General features: G+C 42.4%; 1 protein-coding gene across 1 annotated transcript in view; it reads left to right on the top strand.

Annotated features, from left to right (window-relative positions):
• LOC145407760 (putative glutamate receptor) overlaps window positions 1–18,199 on the top strand; it is a 55,082-nt gene extending 36,883 nt beyond the window's left edge. The window contains exons 5-7 of the mRNA XM_080278634.1: window positions 16,318–16,496; window positions 17,645–17,807; window positions 18,143–18,199. Of these exons, the coding sequence (XP_080134760.1) occupies window positions 16,318–16,496; window positions 17,645–17,807; window positions 18,143–18,199 (399 nt within the window). The remainder of the gene's footprint in view (window positions 1–16,317; window positions 16,497–17,644; window positions 17,808–18,142) is intronic.
• The last annotated feature ends 2,838 nt before the right edge of the window (window positions 18,200–21,037 follow it).

Below are 21,037 nucleotides of genomic sequence, written 5' to 3'. Positions count from 1 at the left end.
TACGAACAGTACTTCTGTTCATCTCATCAACTGTTCCCTATTTTCTCTCTCTCTTTGTACTTCGATTGATCTCATCAACTGTCCCCTATTCTTTCTCTCTCTTTCTCTGATAGTCTGGTCACTGATCTGAAGAATTTGCTCTCATTCCACCCACATTTCGGTAAACACGCAGCACCCGTCCGAGTGCACATTGACACTCCTTTTCTTGCCCATTGTTTAATGCAAATGTTGACTAGTACTCTGAGTCTCATGCATACAACTGGTCAACTCTAGAACGGTCTTCCTCAGACTCTTGCCATTAAAACCTCTGTATCCTTCATTCTATTAGATGGCATGTCTGCAGATATCTCACTGTGAACGGATATTGAATTAGGTTTTTTCTTGTTCGATTTTTTTACAACGAACACTTTAGCAGGCACTTGCCCATAAGTTGCTTCATTTGTACTTAAGAAAATTGTGCCATAGATTCCAGAATGAAAATTAGGATGCATAAGTTACCTTACAGTGTCTCGGACTCTTTTACAAGTTGTACCAGGCTTTATCCTTATATATTCAACTATGTTATGATGCACATTGTGAAACAAAGGAAAAGTACTAAGGTGGCTCGGCTATGTGTGAGGAACTGGAAGTGGCTAAGGAGTGTACTACAGTGAGGAGGCTGGGAGGGGAAGAGGGAGATCTAGAATGGGGTGGAGATGTTAATGCCCCTTGATGCCAGTCGTAGGTGAAGGCAAAGTCTGGAACGAGTTTTCTGATAATATATTAAACACCGTCTTAATCTTTATACAGCAGCACCTGATACCACCTGTGTCCAACCCAGCCCGTCACTAACTCCTTTCTGCCGGCTCTCCCCGGCTAAAGCGGTGGTGCGACCATGGAAGTCATGATTCATTCAAGCGTAGACATAATAAGCGCTCATCACAGACATAACAGGGCGGTGGTGCCCTACTTGGATCCTACTTACAACTATACTTACAACTACTTACATACTATATTTACACACTACATATTTTTACAAATGGTTTCAAACAATTTTCCCCCTCATCAAAAAGTGTCTCCTGGCACAGTGGTGGAGGCATTAAGTCATAGTATGGCAAGAAGCTGGATGTAAGAAAGGATTAATATATTTACAGTACATGGCCATGTTGGAATTATAGCATACACATATAGGTTTGGTCAATTTACAAATGGATGTTGTATTATATATATATATATATATATATATATATATATATATATATATATATATATATATATATATATATATATATATATATATATATATATATATATTAAATACTAATAATCACAAAAGGAGTGTTACTTAGAATTACCATTTTCCAGGTCTTTTGATTGTCGCACTAACCTTGTTGTTACATGGATCCCATGCAACCTTTTGTCCATTCGCTTGAGACAACAGTACAGGATACATACAATTGCAGTAAAACCTAGAAAACATAAGACCACTGGAGGAAATACAAAGACTGGATGTACCCAGGAGCGGTTAAAAGCTGAAGAGAACTGGTTCATAATGAAATCAGAGTGATTTAGAAATTTTAACATACATAGGTTCTCTGATGTGATGGAAAGATTGTCTGTTGGTAGATGAAAGGTAGTATTAATAGGTTTGAAGATGTCATATTTGTGGGAGCGAAGTGCGAAGTGATAATGTGTAGCATGGGCTGTTACAGACTCAGACTTTACTGTACAGTAATCAGGGGCCTTATATAAACCAATTGCGGATAGTGAATGTACAGGGGTCCCTGGACAAATAAGACTGACAGGAGTTGAGACACTAAAGAAGAAACAGTGGATGTGATTTAGACGAGCATGGTGTACCTGGCTTTTGGGGGCCGGAACAAAGGTACAGACAAGTTGTACTGAGAAGTTACGGACTAAGGCAGATTCGCAAGGAGCAACGCCGCCAGGAAAAATTGTTAGGAGGTACGCAGCACAAACTCGAGAGTTGGGTGTGAGAAAGGCACATCTGCCGAGGTCACTTGAGGAGATGAAGGCAATATACAGATGATCACGGGAGAGAAGAAAGTACTCTGAGGAGACAGAGGCTGGTACCACGGAGTTATTGTACCAGAAGGGAAAAGGAATGATGTGAAAGAGATCGAATGTGTTGGAAGAACGAAGAAGAATATGAACAATTATATCTTTAGTAAGGAATGTGGCTTCTAGGATTGGATAGTAGTGCTCTAAAGAGGAAAATGGAATCATAGGAGACAAGCCGAAGGTTGAGTGTGCCCATTCCAAGGTAGAACGGTCAGAGAGAGGTACTTAATCTAGGGTGACAGACCATCAACGACATTGACTAAAATACGAATTAGGCTAGAAACTTGGGAGACAAGAGAGTCCAGAGAAACCTGCAAATTATCTACATGTAATTTAACATACATCAATTCTGATATAATATTTACCTTTGATACTTCACGCTTAAGAATAAATGTAATATTATTTAAGTTATTTGTAACATCATTTAAATGGTGTGTCATCTCTTGTAGCATTGAATGTTGAACACTTAACACCTTTTCCTGGGACTGTAGAGCATTTGCTAATTGAAATAAGTCTTCCTTAAATCCAGAAAGGTTAGTGGTAGTCGCTACACCAAATAATCCGCTGAGAATTTCTCCTCCAAGGTCAAAAAGTCCACGTTTCACTCGTGAGCGACCCACAGGCGTTTGGTGTGGGAAGGAAGTCTGATCTCCCACTATGTGACACAGACCCTCCAATATCTTTCTATTCTGGCGCTCTATTAGGCCATTCGAGGCTGGATGATGGGCCACTATATTACATTTCTTAATTCCGTATCGAAGACAAATTTCTTCCAGTACTGAATTATTGAACTTTGACCCGATATCAGTTAGAATTACTTCTGGTGTTGTGAAAGGGCAAATCACTGAATTAATAAAGGCATGTGCTACTGCGTTAGCAGATTTTGCACGCAATGGAACTAAGATAACAAATCTAGAGAAATGATCGACTACCACTAATGGATAAACGAAGCCAGATTCTGTATGAGGCAGCTTCAGAAGATCAAGAGAGACAGTTTGCCAAGGTTTTGATGGTAATGGGTATTGCAATATAGGTGCAGGTTGACAGGTTGTCCCCTTATGACGGGCACATGATAAACATGCATCGCAGTGCGCTTCTTATATCCTTTCGCATAGTGGACCAATAATATGACAGACGTGCTTGCTATAAGCTTCTATCTTGCCAGGGTGTGATGCATGAGGGGTGTCGTGGATTAAATGAAGAGCAGCAGGAATTAAGTCTGCTGGAATGACTAGTTGCTTAACTTCACGATGAGGTATGTTGTTACCTTTCATTACTGAGTCTTTATAGAGCAATTCATTGTTGAGGAAGAAATCAGATACAGGGACTGGTAACTTGGGCAGAGAAGAATCATCGCCTGACTCTAGAAAATATATGACCTGTGACCATATGGGGTCCACACGCTGAAACCTATGTAGTGTGTCATAACTGAATGCCAAGTTTACATCGCAACCGGTTGAGACTGTGGCTACATGCCGCGAGAGGACATCGGCTACAACATTGGATTTCCCAGGAACGTATTCAAATGTCGGATTATAGTTAGTCACAGTGACTGCCCAATGTGCAAGTCGACCGGTAAAGTTACATCCCTGAAACAGGTCACATAAGGGAAGATGGTCTGTTTGGATGTGAACAGGATAACTGTAGATGATGTCTCGGAAATGTTTTAGAGACCAGACCACGGCAAGGGCTTCCCAGTGAGTTACACTGTAATTCTTTTCCGCGGAGTTTAGCACATGGCTAGCATAGGCAATGACACGTTTCTTCCCTTCGGAGTCATTTTGCATGAGAACGGCACCTAGGCCTACTCCGGAAGCATCATTACACAGAAGAAATTGTTTTGATTAATCAGGGAATGCCAAAACTGGGAATTTTGCTAGAGCATTTTTCAGTGTTGTGAATGTGGTTGCCTGTTCATCAGCCCACACAAAAGACGCATCTTTTTTAGCAATTTTGTTAATGGCACAGCTATCTGGGCGTACCCTTTAATAAATCTTCTGTATTACCCACTGATGCCGAGGAAACTGCGTACAGCGTCGATGTTGGTTGGAGCTGGGATTTGTCACAGCTCTAACCTTGTCATTTGATGTATGAAGTCCGTGAGCGTCAACATGTCCTAGGAAATGGAGTTTCTTACATAAAAAATCACACTTTGATAGTTTAATCTTAAGTCCAGCTTGTTTGAGTCTAGTGAACACTTCGGCCAATTTTTATAAGTGTTCTTCCACTGAGCGACTAGAGATTATGACATCATCTAGATAAGCAAAAACTAAGTGACCTATCATGCCGGCGAAAACTATATGAATTAGCCGCATGAACGCTGATGGTGCATTTCTCAAACCGAATGGAAGTCTATGGAATTGGTAATGCCCGGATGGAGTACTGAAGGCAGTGATAGGACGAGATGATTCCTCCATTTCCACTTGCCAGTAACCACTTAAATGATCTAGAGAGGAAAAAACACAATTGTTTTTGCCTAAGGATTCCAGCAAATTAGTGAGTACAGGAATCGAAAATCTGTCCGGGACAGTCAGTGCATTCACACGTCAGTAATCTATCACTGGTCGTAACTCACCACCTTTCTTTGGAACCAGAAATAGTGGGCTGTTCCACGGACTATCTGAGTGTTCAATGACCTCATTATCCAACATGTCCTGAATAAGACGATCAGCTTGTTGACGTTGGCTATGTGGTAAACGGTAGGCAGGTATATATACTGGCTGAGCTCCAGGCTGTAATGTAATGTGACACTTTATTAAACTGGTCTTGCCCATATTCTCACCAGGCAGGGCTACTACTTCCCGATAGTCTCGCAAGAGATTAATTAATTGACTTCTGTGTTCTGGATAATCACTCTGTTTCACACGAGATTCAAGATTAGATGGAATGTCGGTGGACTGAGCAACTGAGCACACATCAGCAACAGAGCATGGGAAATTCTGGCACACACACACGGCCGCTGGGTATACCAAGGAATCACCAATCTGTGTTCCCGATTGTAACTTTAGCATAGCGTCAGTAGTGTTGGCAAGATACAGGTAACATAAACCATCCTCTAGCATCGTACACAATGCCGACTCATAAGCTATGCCATTCCTACAACACGTCTCAGGTAAGGTTAGTACATCCACTCCTGCTTTCGCACCCACAACACGAAGAGACCTTGGTAAATTTGTGCGGCAACAAAATTGTGCACTGATTTGTTACTGCACGCCTTGTCTCTGTGTGCTGTAAAACATCATTCACACTATGTGAGATAGTTAAATGAGACGTGTCTGAGTCGGCAAGTGTGCCACTGTTAGAGGGGTTGATACGATCCACAGTTGAATGCTCAGAGGATGCAGTACTAGATGGTAGTGTACTTGGGTGTTCAGGTAACGGTGTGTGTACCTGTTTACTCTTGATAAGTGTTGGAATCACGTGAGATTTAATAGCTGAGTTGGTTTGGGAAAGTACCAGACGTGGATATTCCATACTAGATATTGGGAAACCATTGATATCTATGGTATGAGAAGCAGGGAGGAGAGCAATAGCTTCTTGGGCCATTGTGGAAAAGCCAATGAGAGTGTCCGCTGGATATTTAAGATCATTAGTGACATGAAACTCCATGTCAAAAGGTCTTAAGGCTTTATCAAGTTGTACTTCTAGTGTGATCTTTCTTTTGACCTGAAATTCTGGGCCATCCACACCGCGTAGACGAATATCAGGTGGTTTGAGGAGCCCAACTCTTTTAGTTATTTTCCTGATGTTGTTTAACCCTTATCCGCCGGTTGACGTGTATGCACGACAGAATTCAAGGCGCGCAGGGCCGCCAGTTGCCTTGCTATACCGCACTCACCTTCCGCCACTGTTTGAGTGCGGGACCGTTTTCTGTGATACCTACAGGGTAGGTAGGACCCACAGGTACCCCGCAGTTGTGCTGTTCAGTCTGTACTCGGCAGTGGTAGTGAGAGGAACCATGTCATCTTCCTCGACGTCGTCCGATTCCATTCCACCGCGTGAAGGGCCAATCGCCTCATTGACCCCCACTAAAGTCATGCCCTTTGTGCCAGGGAGAGGGCTTAGTGATAGTGCCATAGGACGTGCCCTAGAAGAAACTGTCATCTCGAACACTGAGTGAGAGTATGTCGTCAGAGGGCAAACAAAGTACCACGTGGAGAGCGAGCTCTCTCGCCCTCCATCCCCTACTCGCTCTCCAACGCCAGAGAGGGCTCTCCAACTTCTACAGGAGGAAGGGAGAGCCTACGACAGTGATGATTTTGCTGATGAGGAGGCGGTAGATGACCCAGGATATCGGGAAAGTGGCCATGGACCTGGCGGACATCTGCGGAAAAAACGCCGCAGAGCCATTTCCCCCACACTCTCACCGCCTGCTCGCCGACATATCTTCCTCCATCGCTTCCCCACACCTCAGCCTACCACTTCAAGGACAGAATCACCTCAATCAGGCCCTTCAGGAGTTGTATTTCCTAGACGGGAGCCACGTGGTGATACGCAGCACCGAGCGTCTTCAAAGGAAAGTTCCACATCAGGTGAGTCATCACCTGCTTACTCCCCCACCACTCCCTCTCCCTCTCCCTCCCCCTCTCCTCCCCTCCCCCCTGCCCGTGGCCGTGCACGTGGTCGTGCACGAGTGCTTGGAAAACAAAGTGCAACTGCCAGACGGCCTGCTCTACCACTTGTGGGTAGAGTAGATACATTTGTGTGCCGGCATTTGATGAGGAGGGTGCAGGTGTGCAGGAGGATGCACTTCCCCCCAGGCCTTGGACTATTAGTAATCTATTCAAGGCAATTTTCACGACTGCAATTATGTAGTACATGGTTGATGAAATTAATTTTCACCAGGCCATGTGCATGTGTTGGCTGGACGTACCTGCTAGCAACAGCACACACATGCGTGAATGGATACCTGTAGAGGTGGGGGAGATGTTTGTGTGGCTCGCCCTGACCATGCTGATGGCTCACGTAAAAAAACATGTGCTTCACGACTTTTGGTCGGTGGATGAACTCGCTGGCACACCTGTCTTTGGAAAATACATGGCCCGTGATAGGTACCTGGCAATCCTGAGGTTCCTACATTTCAATCGAAATTACAGGCCTGCATCGAACGACAGGTTATGGAAAATAAGACCAATCCTGACAATGCTGAGAGAGTCATTCTCCAGGGTTTTCCGTCTGTTCCAGAAAGTGGTTATTGACGAGTCGCTGGTGTTATTCAGGGGCAGGCTTGCATTTATTCAGTATGTGCCATCAAAGCGTCACAGATTTGGCCTGAAATTCTTTGTGCTTTGTGACTGTAAAACTGGATATGTGCTGGATGTAGTAATTTACTCGGCGACAGATGTTGATATACCTAGCGATGATCCTCATGGATTCTCTGCATCAGTAGTCAAAGTGCTCATGGAAAAGTATTTCAACAGGCACCACATTCTGTACACCGATAATTATTATACAGCCCTGGTGTTAACGAAGTATTTGCTTGACCATGGTACTGGGTCCTGTGGAACTGTTAGGGCCAACAGAAAGAATTTGCCAGTATTTCCGGCAAATACTGAGAAAGAAGCCCTCCTGACAAAGAAATGTGGGAACATGTTAGCCCTTCTCTGGCATGATAAGAGACGGGTTAACATGTTGTCTACAGTTCATAAGGGTGTGCTGGAGGAAACTGGTAAAACAGACTACAAGACCAGGGAACCCAAGGTAAAGCCAGATGCAGTCAATGATTACAGTATTAAGATGCGGCTGGTTGATAAATCGGACATGCAAATTGGTGATGTAGATTGCCTACGTAAGTCCTGCAGGTGGTACAAGAAGGAGTTCTTACACCTCCTTGATATCGCCGTCCTGAACAGTTTCATACTGTTCAAGGAGCTTGTAAGGAAACCTCTCTCTTTACGAGAGTTTGAGAGAGAGCTTGCCCGTGAACTCCTTGAGCAATATTCAACTGCTCAGGTGACAGGTGCTAGGCAGGGGACAGCGGCTCCAGCTGACAGGCGCAACTGTGCTGAGTATTTCCGTCAGCACAAGATTGTGGAGATCAGAAGAACAGCAGCAGGTCGTCTGGCATACAGGTGGTGCCATGTCTGCTGCACAACCAAATGCTGTCCCCCAGCACGAAAAGAGACCTCGTACCAATGTACAGAATGCAAGGGTCCCCCTATGCCCCAAATGCTTCTCAGAGTATCACTCCGAGTGTGAGTACTTAGCAGGTGCGTGGGGAAGTGTAATGTACAGTAATGCACAAGTTTGTGTATTTTCATAAATGAGTGAAAAGTGTGATAGTATGAGTGAAGTATAGTAAGTGCTAAGATGGAAGTCATTTATAATAAGTTCAACAAGTGCAAATAAGTTATTCATAGTAAGTGCAATACAGAAATTGATACCGTATATTGGATATTGGATGAAAATTATTGGAAATACTTTGCATTTGCCTACGTGTTACCTGAAAGAAAACCACTTGTGAGCGGTTTATAAAGAAAAATACCTGCTTGGCTATACCTAAATTATTGCAGTCAATACTCAGGGAGATTGTGCCAAATATGAGCATCAGTGTATCTGTGATGTGATGTACAAATAATGTTAGTTGTGTGAAACATTTCTATGATTTTCACTATAACCCTGGATAGTACAAAGCAGTATGATTTACAGTACAAATAATGGGCCAGTGCACTGAGTGATCCTCCATCTGGTGGGAGTCTGTGAACTTCTCCCGGAGAAACGTTTTGCGGGTTTCAAAGATAAATTTTTCTATGCACTTTCATGTAGTTTCCTCAAATCACAAAATTTTTCAAATGCCTTTGACAATCATGCTATTGGTGTGTAAGTGGCTTTAGAAAAGAAAAAAAAAATCGTAAAACAGGAACCATCATCTCCATGGAATCAACTTCTGCATACAATTTACTATTCAATAAACATCCCATATAATTGGTGTAGGACTATAACATGGTAAATATATGAGAAAATGCTTTCATGCACAAATTTTGCCATATTTTAACCTGCCCCGTCCCGTCGACGTATGGGTACATTGCAACATTTGGCATTTGCCAGTCCCAGCGATGAACTGGTACGTCGTGCAAATGCAAGGTCCCTAATTTGCACAATTTTCAATTTTCGCGTGTGATTTTTCGTACCTATACATGGGACACCTTCCTCTATTCCCCTACAAGATGCCAAGCAGGGACAATGCCTTACACTGCATATCCTCCCCCCTCTCCCCCTCATGCCATTGTCTCGGCAATTCACCTGTTACCAGTGACCTGGCCAGTAAAGGTATTCAGGGCCAGAGTGATTCCCCAATCGATGACAATGTGGAGGACAAAGTTTACATAGCATTAGAAGAAGAAACAGCCAGAAATAATGATCAGGTAATGTGGCAAAAAAAGGTCAGGTATGGTGATTAGTTAGTGAGTGAAACAATGCTTATAATGCCTATATTACTGCTTGAAAACCAATATACTCTCATACTACATATAAATTCGTACCAAGTAAATAAATAAATTCCGTTTATGAGTTGTGAAATAGTTACCCTCCCATAGAATTCGTTTTCTTTGGTGCCAGCATGTTAGAAAACCTAGTCAGGTAAGGAGGAACTCCTACCTGGATCGAGTATTTTAAACCTCAGGTGAGCGATTTCTCTATGAATTTTCGATGTTTCTCACCAAAAGCGGAGGTTTTAGCCAAAAAAAAATTTTTCGAAAATACCTCAGGATTGGGGAATGTCGGAGGTGCGGAAAACCTCGGGACGTGACGGGTTAAAATTCGCTGCCGGAGCAGTGTACGACATTTTTTCCTTATTGCTCTCTCACTCACCACCTCTTCTACATGGCGTCTCCCATAGCCTATGACGTTTGGCGTACATCTTTGATGGAAACCTGGCCCATCCTTTCACTTTTTCATGAATGGGTGCTGGTTTGCATTGAAAGTTGAATTTGATTTCAGTCAGCCATGGTGCAAAGTTCGTAATTTTGCTAACTGTTCTTATCGTCAATATCACACTGCTAAGTATAGAAACCCACAACTCTCAACACTGAACAAATCACATGGTTAACCAATGAAAAACTGTTACTCCCAATTCTTCGTAAATATCCGGAATATGGACCACAATACTAACAAGCACTACATTCTTGCTATCCTCTGTTCTATCCTCCACAGACCAGGAACATTCAACAAGCACTCCGCTACCTAGCAACAGCCGCTAACAACTGCGCTTCCAAGGCAGTGTAAAGGCGCAATTCCACCAGGGCAACACAGGCAACATGTAGCATGCGATTTGCCTGGCTTTCAACATGTATGTTGAATGCGGCATTCAACCATGAGACATGTTGACTGCGACAAGGCAACATTGTTGTTTCATGTAGCATTCTACATGCTAGTGTTGCTATTGAATGCCACAAAATCATTTCCACCGATTCAACAAAAACTGAGCCAGTTGTCAACACGATGGAACAGACAGACAGACAGATATGTAGATACACAGAGCTTAAAAAAAATCGTACAAGTAGATACCGTGTTAAACACACACACACACACACACACACACACACACATTGCCGAATAACTTATAAAAAGGTTTGAATGTATAGAAAGACGAGTGCTGAGTGCCCGCCGTCAAAAAGGCACGAATGCAAAAATTTTCTGAAGTACCGTACCTTAGCTTAAGAGACAGGATAGAGAGAATAATGTAACAGATGAAAGATTTGCTAGTGTTGGCACAGTATTAGGACTGGCGGGGAAAGAGAGAGAGAGGGAGAGAGAAAGGGGGGACGGAGAGAAGAGAAATAGGGAAGAGAAAGGAAAGCGACAAGACAAAAGGAGAGAGAGAGAGAGAGAGAGAGAGAGAGAGAGAGTGTGTGTTCTTGGCTAATCCCCGCAATGCATCTAGTTTAGCCTGGTTATTCTTGTATTGTTCCAAGTGTATATCCCATAGAACAGCAAGTTTTCTATAATTTTCTATAAATTCTCCGTTTTTTTTCTTGAGGCCAATTCATCTTGTTGCTTTCAACATGGAATCCTTCCCGCGACTGGTGGGAAGGCCGGCAACACTAGGCAACAGGCTAAATCTTGTCGCATGCGTCACGTTCTATGGGCAACTTGTGCCACATGTTGCATGCCACACAGTCGCATGTTACATGTTGCCTTGTGTTGAACTGGTTGGAACACACTTGGCCTATGCGACAATGTTGCATGCCACATGTTGCCGAAATGTTGCCTCGGTGGAATCGTGCCTTAAGGGAAAAATACTAATAATAATAATAAAAAAAAAAAAAGTGTCATGTATCGACTGTATAGTCAACTAAACAGATGTGATGATCTCAAACGGAGAAAGAGAGGTGTATTCTTACAGGGTGTGTGTGCCTTATGTTTCCTAGTCATAGTTGCTAAAAAAATGTACTGCTTCAAGCCAGTGTAAGCAAAACTCTACTGTGTATAAGTGGAGAATATGTATAAAATATATGCACGACAAAAGGAAGGGAAGATCTGAAACGAAGAGAGAGTTTAGTGTAGGAAGAGTGTAGGTGTGATGGTGGTGGAGGGTGTTGTGGCCATCACTCACCGACCTGCTTGTAAGGCGATGCTATATCATCACCTTCGGCCACGGCTGGTACTGATTTGTTTCACAGTATTCCTTTACTGTTCTAGTACTACCCTATACTCCTATATGTAATACGTCATACCAATGCCTCTGTATTTCATAACATAGAGTGTAACCTTTTTTTTTTTTTATCATAGTATGTGGCTACACACACACACACACACACACACACACACACACATAGGCGGCCACATCCTCGATTGTCCAATTACTAACTGTATTGGCTGAAGGTGTGTGGCACGACCCACCACCTTTTGTTGTATTAGCACTCTGTACCTTTATGACAATAAACATTTCAGTTCAATCAAGTCATCCCATCAGCGACGCACCTTGCCAGTCTCGTGTTTGTTTATAATCGTACGTGTGGCAGAGCCGAGTACCGAATGGAAATGTCGCATGGCGAATTTACCCATATCTTTCATCATTTTTAAGAAACGGAAATCCTATTACCCTTATTCGAATTATTTACGGTCCTTATACATGCATGAAGGCAATATTTCCACATAAACCCTCTTTAATACATCCCTAGAAATCACCTGATAGATAGGAGTAGAACATACGTTTGAATACTATTTTTTTCCCAACCTATCTTCTTTCTAAGGCCATGAATATTGTAGAATCCTTAGTTTTGTTGGTGTAAACCTGATGTTCAACGTAACAACACTCAGTTTTAGCTGGGTTTGGGTAGAATAACATCAAATATTGGTAGCTGTAACCCTCACACCCACAACAGCTTCATCTGGGAGAAGTTCCCAGACTCCCACCAGATGTCAGGACCACATAGTACACTGGCCCATTACCTCATACTCTACGATAATGCGTGAAAGAGCAACAACATTTACTTGTCAAAGTGTAATTACGCATAATGGTGATGTACAGTGCAGTTCTAAGCGCGCCAAAACATGAAAAACCACTCGTCTTCAACTCATCCTTACTCTCGACGGGACCACCTAGAGACCTCGGGATACCATCATTGGAAAGAGGAAGAGTTGATGAGTCTTATGAACTTTTATTTGAATCTCTAGCTATTATAATTTGTCAGATATGAGGGTTTGAAGTAAGGGTATTTTTTTTTCCAAAATCTCGGAATCGCCCGTAGGGAGGCGTGTGCCGCGGCCGGGAACCCCCCTGCGGCTAAGGGTTAAAGAGGTATCTGAGATCATGTTTACCATAGATCTGGCTCTTAAGGTAACGACACTCGTCCGTGGAGTGAGTTGTGCTATTCTTGTGATATTTGCATGTTAGATGTCGGGACTGCGAGGGTGTGCGCTGTCGTTCCCGCGAGCGGAAACGTCTTTCTTTGTGTGCACAGCTAGACTCTTGATGACCTATATTACCGCAGTGCCAGCACACAATTGAGGATTGTTTGCTTCATCGCACAGTTGATTTGTCACGACCGCTAGAAGGTGAGCAATAATGTAAGACCGATTACTAGGTTTGGTTTTTGTAGTTGGCCGCGAACGAGAGGAATCAGATGAAGTAATGCTGGTGCGTAGTACTCTCGCAGTACCACCTGCAGAGTGAGAGGCTGATGTGTAAGAACTGACCTGGCGAGTGATGTATGATCCTGGCCTTTCTATTATAGCTTTGCTAATGTTAACAATTTTGTCTCCGGGGTTAAAGCCAAGTTGTAGTGCTATCTGTTTTTGGGTGTCAGAAAGCCAGTTAAGAAATCTAAAGTAACCGAACAAATCTGGAAAATTATTTAGTGAAATCATGAGCTCTCCATTAATTTGGGCTACCCATTGAGTACCATGGAATAATTGGCGCAACTCTGAACTCATCACCCTCATAGTAGCGGCTGCCTCAATTACCTTTGCATGATGGGGCGGTACCTTCATGTCCTCCTCCATTTGCTTGAGAAGGTTGGTCAACCCTATAAGAGATGCAGCATTGGAATGTTGGCAACAAAGTTGAATTAATTGTTGGCGACATGTGTCAAACGTTTGGCAAATTTCGAAGTGCCCCGCACGAATAGCAGCTCCTATTAGTGACCTGCCCTGGTGTAGTCGACTCGGCAGATAAGAAATTTTCAAGGGTTCAGTTGTGATTTGCCGACTACGAATGTCATTTTCGACCTCTCTGAGGAAGTCGTAAATGGAAACTGGATTATCCTCTCCTGTAAATTTGGGTCTGTTAACATCATCCAAATATATGGACTGGGGAGGTGGAGGGTTCTGATTCGCCATCGTAGGAAGAGGGTGAGACCGCGAAGGTGAGGAAGTAGGCACAGTAATGAACTGAGACGATGTGTGGGAAGGAAGTTTCGTGGCGGTAGTGGTGTGTGTCGTGGTTAGTGGTGGTGTATGTGTAGTAGAAGGGAAGGATAAAGGCTGTGGAGAAGGCTGAGTGGCTTCAAGAGAATCAGTTGGAGAAGATGATAAAGTATCTGGAGTTAATACATCTGGATTTAGGGTAGGAGTAACAGGAGTAGTCGCAGTAGAAACGGGTAGGGAATTTACGGTTGGTTTACTATAAGATCTGCCACTACGAAGATTTACATTATCACCACATACAGGGTTATCTGTGTTACCATCAGATCAATAGGGGAGAGATCTACCTTTTTAAAAAAGGACATTAACAGAATAGGAAGTAAATGAAAATAAATGAACAAATGGATGAATGAATGAAAGAATGAAATATATAATATGAGAAGAAATGATTTATATACAATGAATATGAGTGAAAATGAATGCGTTATTTACAGCTGAGCATAATTGGGAGAAAATGGGATTAAGCAGGAGTAAGTGAACGAAAAATTCTGACTGAATGAAAAAAATGAGGGACCAAAATGCAATGAATGGATAAGAGTAAACGGTGAAAATATCACAATCTATAGAGACGGCTTGGCTTCACTGTAGAAAGGAATTGATTAATGTGATGGAATGAGGAATTGCATGAAAATGCAGAAAGAAAATACTTGTAGTAAGATGTGTTCCGTGCAAAAGCTGGAGGTTGAGTGAAAGCTCTCGTATTGTAGTGTCTCCTCGTGATTGGGTGGAAGTGTCTGTGACGTCACTGTGCGGCGGCTAAGCACTGTACGGAACGAGAAGCTGATAGGAGCAGGAGACTGTGACGTTGCTCGGTGTGAGTGGCCACGCTCCCTGGGTGACGTCGGGCTGTGTGGTGGGTGGGGAAAACGATGACGTAACGGTGTCGGGCGGCGGTTGGGGGCTACTTCCTGGAGTGGGGTCTGGGTTGGAGTTTGTGGGGGCTGAAATTAACCCGTACAACAAGCCACACAGGAACACAGGACTGGCAGGCAAAGGCAGGTTGTAGGCTGATAGGAGCAGAAGGCTTACGTGGCTGTAGTGGCGTGATGGTAGGTGGGGTGTTGATGTGGAGGAAAATCCCAAAAGTACATCAAGCTGCTAGGACGAATCCACACCAAGACTGCAAAAAAGGCTGGAGGCTGGAGCGAAGATAGACTGTGTGTCGTCGTGGGAAGAACAGCAGCGTGGGAAAACAGACACAGCCAAGATTACCCACAGAAGACGTGAAATCACTATTATCCCACTCGCTTTCCACCAAATGTTAATGCTTGTTAATGCCCCTTGACGCCAGTCATAGGTGAAGGCAAAGTCTGGAACGAGTTTTCTGATAATAGGGAGATATGGTCCAAGAATAATGGAAGGAGGGTGGTGTGTCAGAGAAAGAGGTTCTTTACTGCGTTAAGTAAGAAATGGCTGGAGATACTTTTGCTGAGGTCACTCCTCGTGTATGCAGTGTCAAGTAATGGATAAATACAGTAGGCTTTGATGTATCCAGCTAAACCTCAGGACAGAATAAAATGATACTGATTTCATGATAAAATAATTAATAATACTACAAGAAAAAAATTATATTTTATCCTACAGATAAATAGTGAAACGGAGACCTGTTAGTCTTGTGGGTTGAATTCCAATTGGATGAAGCCAATAGGAATTGGAATCTTGATGGTGTTTGCGGCTTATTACTTGCGTTGCAAGACCTGCTAAATGAAAGCAGTGGTAGCTTATCATTTTACTGTTGTTTTCGAGAAAACATCGATATAAACCTTCATTGCACAGAAATCATTAATACTACAGCGCCTTTCACAGGATTTATTCTCATGGCCCTTCTCCAAACCCCATCTCAATTCCAAGTCATCGCACCCATTTTTTTGTCCCCCACGTCCATTTCTTTACCTTACTGACATCTCATTCATAAAGGAAATTAAAAAGGAAAATGCTCTTCACTCACACCACTAATTCGATGACACCAAATTTCACAGGGTATACTTTCCGTCCCCACTCTCACTGCCCACTATATATCCAGATCGTTCCATGTATTCTCTTCCCCATTACGGCCATATCTTCCACCTCCCTCATTTGACGGTTTTATGGTGCTACGCATGTCACACGGTCGCCAAACGTGCTTGTTGCTCACATAATACCACTGAGTTGCGACGGGTCACACTCACTTGCGATGGGTCAAACTTACTTTGAACCTTTGGACGGAATAGCCCAGCCCCTGGTTCATACGTTCCTCCTGGGGCGAAAAAGGATTGGATAATGGATGGATAGATAAATGGATGGATGGATAACAATGTCAGTTTACTCTCTGAAAATATAGGGAGGCTATGTGGTAAAAAAAAAAAAAAATAATTAAATGTCCTCTTCTCTCTTGTGTGATATATATTGCAGGTATTGACTGTAGACAATGCCATGGAGCGAGTACTGGCTGGCAGGTTTTCCTTCATAATTGTCAAGAACTACATCTTGGCCATCATCGCCTCTAAGTACACGGACGCTTATGGACAGACGCCTTTCTATGTCAGCAAGAAGGAGTTTACCGCCCTCCTCTGTTATGGCTGGGGTCTCAGGTATGTACAGATAGAGACACAATTATCTTTCCAAAATGACGAATATAAGAGGGAAAATGCGAACCATCTAAAGCATGCACTGGTAGAGATGTGATTTTCACTGCATTTCGCCATTTTGCACATGAAACTAGGAAGACAGTTGTTTCGATTACTGTCCAGACACGAAGGAAGGTAGCCTAATGTTTCACATCTTCTACTCATCTCTTTCCCCTGCTGGAGGATATTCCTAACCTGAGAAAGGTTTGGTATGTTCCTCTGGCCATAGATGACTTTCTCGGATATAACACGTCAGGAAGCGTCACTGTGACAAGTCTCGCACTCTCCACAATATAACCCTTCTGGCCATCATAGCACACGGGCACCTCTTCCATCTTGTACATCACCAAGACCTTTCCACAACGTTTCTTCGTAACTAGCACCATATTCTAGTTTATATCTCCTGTTACAGTTCTGCATTCAGGAACCAGAGACGATAGTGTTTAGGCCTAGATTGCTCTCATATGATCGCATCCTCCCCAGCTATACTGTTTTTGCTCTAACTTGTCCCATGTATTCGTCCTTTTGCAGCTTACTTCATGTAGCTCTGTGTCAAAAAAAGATAATGCTACTGCTTATCATAATTTCCATAGCACTTCTTTGTGACTAGCATCATAATCTAGTGTCAATCTGTTCTTAGAACTCAATATTCAAGATGGAGAAATGGTAATTTTAGATCGTCAGAGTAAAAAGAGAACAGTGTATTCCAGCTAACGCCATATAGTTTTATTCAGCTAATAGTGAGTCACAGGAATCTAGGACTGCTAATACTGCATGTCAGCACTAACTCTCTCATGATCGGGATAATTCTAGTTTTGTATTCCAACTAACTACAAACAATTTAATTTAGCTGACACTGACTCAAAAGTGCTCGAGATCATTGATGTGGATTGTGTATAACAGTTTCTCTACCAGGACGTCCCATTCGGGGTGACAACTTTGTATTGATTTGGTTCTCAAAACGAGACGAGAGGTTTTTCAATGAGGTTATGCCATCAAGGTAAGTAGTCTGGCCATCTATCTTAAAGTACTGGACAACGATTCTCTGTCTATACGCTACTACACATTCAGGGGGATAATGTGGAATTAGCTATCGTTGTTTATCCCTTCAGGATGGGTGCCCCGTTCCAATCACAGTTCCGGAGTATCCACGCACACTTGGAGGATGCGGGTCTGATTTCGTACTGGACTCAGACTGTGATGGCAGCAAGGGTGAGGACGAACAGGGAGGCTGCTAAGTTGGACAACACCGCCCACAATCAGTATGAAGCGCAGGTGCCAGCAAAATTATGCCTTTTGTTTAGCCTATGAAGTCAGAGGACGAGTGTTGGAGAGGTGCACTTTCACGCGGTTGGTCTGGTATAACCGGGTGGTTCCGCTACCCAGTTATAGAATCGGCCTTTAACTCCCTCCCTGTCTCTCGAAAGGAGGATAGTGATTTACAGAAAAAGGATAGCATAGCCTGCAGCCCACTGGGTTTACGTCCAGATAAGCCTGTGGGCACAACAGCAGCAGCAGCAGCAGCAGCAGCAGCAGCAACAACAACAACAACAACAACAACAACAACAACAACAATTACAGACTCAATGTTTTCTTCTTGGTCCCACCAGAAGCTTTATATTTATACGCAGCAGCAGCAGCAACAACAACAACAACAACAACAATAACAGACTCAATGTTTTCTTCTTGGTCCCACCAAATGCTTTATATTTATACATGAAAGCTATTTTATGTTAGGGTCACTGAAAGCTGTGTCTAACCTCAATGGTTCGAAAGGTCCAAGTTAAAATTATCTGTAGGTACCAAAACTGAGATGCAGAGTACGTGAACATATGAAAGACCTTAATCAGATTCTCTTTGTGAGATTACCAATATAACAATATCTTCTGTATGCCATAAAATCCAAACAGAGTAGACGTGTTTCAGTGCAGTACAATTAAAATCAGCAATTAGAACTGAGCCGACTTGGCAGAATTACGAGTACTCTTAGAAGGACAGTATAAATTACACCGTATGATGGAGCACAGTAGATAACGCCCTTTTCTCCACAATCTTTATGTTCATATGATATTTAATTAACCTATTCTCTGTGATGAGAATATTAATAAGCTTATTATTCCTACCTCCAGACGAATTTATGAAGCATAGGGAAGACTTTATGCACTGAAACGGTTAAGGAAGGTTTTGTCTAACCCCTCCATTAAAAAAAAAAAAAAAAAAAATCTCTTTCTCTAGCCGAATGAAATCTAAATACCGTAAATTAGCAAAAATAAATTTAGAATACGTCATCATACATCACTTTAACCCACTGGTAATAACTTCATACCTGGTGCTTTAGGTGCTCCGCATTATTGTTAATCCTCCTGCTGCTGTGCCTTCACCTCCTCCTCCTCCTCCTCATCATCATCATCATCATCATCATCATCGTCTCCGGAACATTCCTCTGTGATTCTGTAGAAAAAAAAACTGTTAATAGCACAGCGGTGAAAATATAACTTTGACTCAGGTATTGCAATGGAAGTGAAATGTGGAAGAAGATGCATTGAAATGGAGACAGCCATGCAGGGCGTGGCAAGGGACATGATAACCATTGTCCATACTCCCGTCACCTATGGAGGCTTTGTAGTACCTCTGAAAGATGTTTTACTTTTTGGAGGGGACATATCGCACATTCCTGTACTTTGTGAATTATTAAGTCTGTATAATACCGACACCGGTTTCATCACAACATACAAGGGAATATAAGCGTCCTATCTTCAGAAGTAAACTGGTACAGTAATTTAAAAGGTAGTAGAGGGGCATCTTATTCAGAGGGAGTGCAACCTAAGGAAACTGTATAATAGGAGTCTCATACTGGTCAGAGATTTTATATATACATATCAATCAATCAATTAATCATTTCCTGTGGCACCCCACGGGATGCATAGGGCCTCAATGAACTCTCTCCACCAATATTTGTCTCTTGCCATCTCCTTCTGGTCCCACCAACACTCCTCTCCTGCTTCTTTTTTCATTGTCCTCAACCACGTTTCCCTCGGCCTACTTCTACCTCTTCTTCCTCTAGCAGTCCACTCTGGCACATCCTGTATTAAACTACCTTCTTTTCTGTATATGTGCCCCAGCCACTTCCAGCGAGACAGTCTCACATATTCATTAACTGGTTCCACTCTCGTAATATCCCTTACTATTGCATTTGTAACTCTGTCTTGCCACTTTACCCCAAGAATCCTTCTCAGTATTTTATACTCAAATCCTAATACTTTCTGATCTGTTGCAATTGTACTGTACCATGACTCATGCCCGTAAATTAAAATTGGTCTAACCATGGACTTGTAAATTTTCACTTTAGTATGTACTGAAAGCATATCATTATTCCAAACAGATTTCAACATTCCAACAGCTCGCCAAGCCTGTCTAATTCTCTCCTCAATTTCGTTGTTTAATGATCCATTAGATGATACAATCGTTCCCAGATATTTAAAGTTTTCTACGTTCTTCACCACGTTATTCCCAATTACACAATCGATTTGCTTCTCCACATTCATGTTAATAATTTCAGTCTTTCCACAATATATTATCAATCCCACTTTTTCTCCTTCCTCCACCAGACAATCAAGCACCCTCTGCATCTCGTAAATACTTCCGCAAATCAGTACAATATCATCAACATAGTCCAAATCCATCAGCTTCTTATTTTCTTTCCAGTTAATTCCTGCACCTGTTCTCATTACAACCTTTTTCATAACATAATCCATAATCAAAACAAACAACAGTGGCGAAAAACTCCTCCTTGAATCACTCCTGACCTAACTTGAAATGGATCACTCAAAGAACCACCCACCATTACCTTACAAAAAGTACCTTCATGCAGGATTCTAATAATATTTACAAACTTTTCTGGTATACCATAGAATCTCATAATTTTCAACATAGCTCCACGTGAAACACTATTAAACGCCTTTTCAAAATCCACAAAACACATACTAAGTGGCATTTCCATCTCATTAGCTTGTTGCATTAGAGGCCTTACAATAAAAATCTGATCATTACAACTTCGACCCTTTCTAAATCCCGCTTGTTCTTCTCTTAAAATTTTATCAATTACTGGCTCTATTCTGTTCAACAAGATTTTGGAAAAGACTTTTGCAACTACAGGTGTTAAAGTTATCCCCCTCCAATTGCAACACACACTTAAATCTCCCTTTTTTGGTATTTTAATAAACACTCCATTTTTCCACTCTTCTGGAATTCCACCATTATCCCAAGCCACATTAAAAAGTTTCAAAAGCGCATTCATCAACTCGTCATTTTCCACCTTAAGCATTTCAGGGAATATTCCATCCTCTCCTGGGGCCTTAAAATTCTTTAACTCCTTTATAGATTTTGCTACCTCTTCCAAAGTTATATACCCTGTTTCTATCTGCAAATGTCCTCTTCAGCTGGGATTGGTCTATTTAGAACAGATTCAAAGTGCTCTTTCCACATTCCTTTTATATCCAAATCTT

The sequence above is a fragment of the Coenobita brevimanus genome, chromosome 8 (genome assembly GCF_032717465.1).
Source record: "Coenobita brevimanus isolate Jiangsu-jjx chromosome 8, ASM3271746v2, whole genome shotgun sequence".
NCBI lineage: Eukaryota > Metazoa > Arthropoda > Malacostraca > Decapoda > Coenobitidae > Coenobita > Coenobita brevimanus.
The sequence above is the reverse complement of the archived record's forward strand: the minus strand, read 5'-3'. Positions and strand labels throughout refer to the sequence as shown.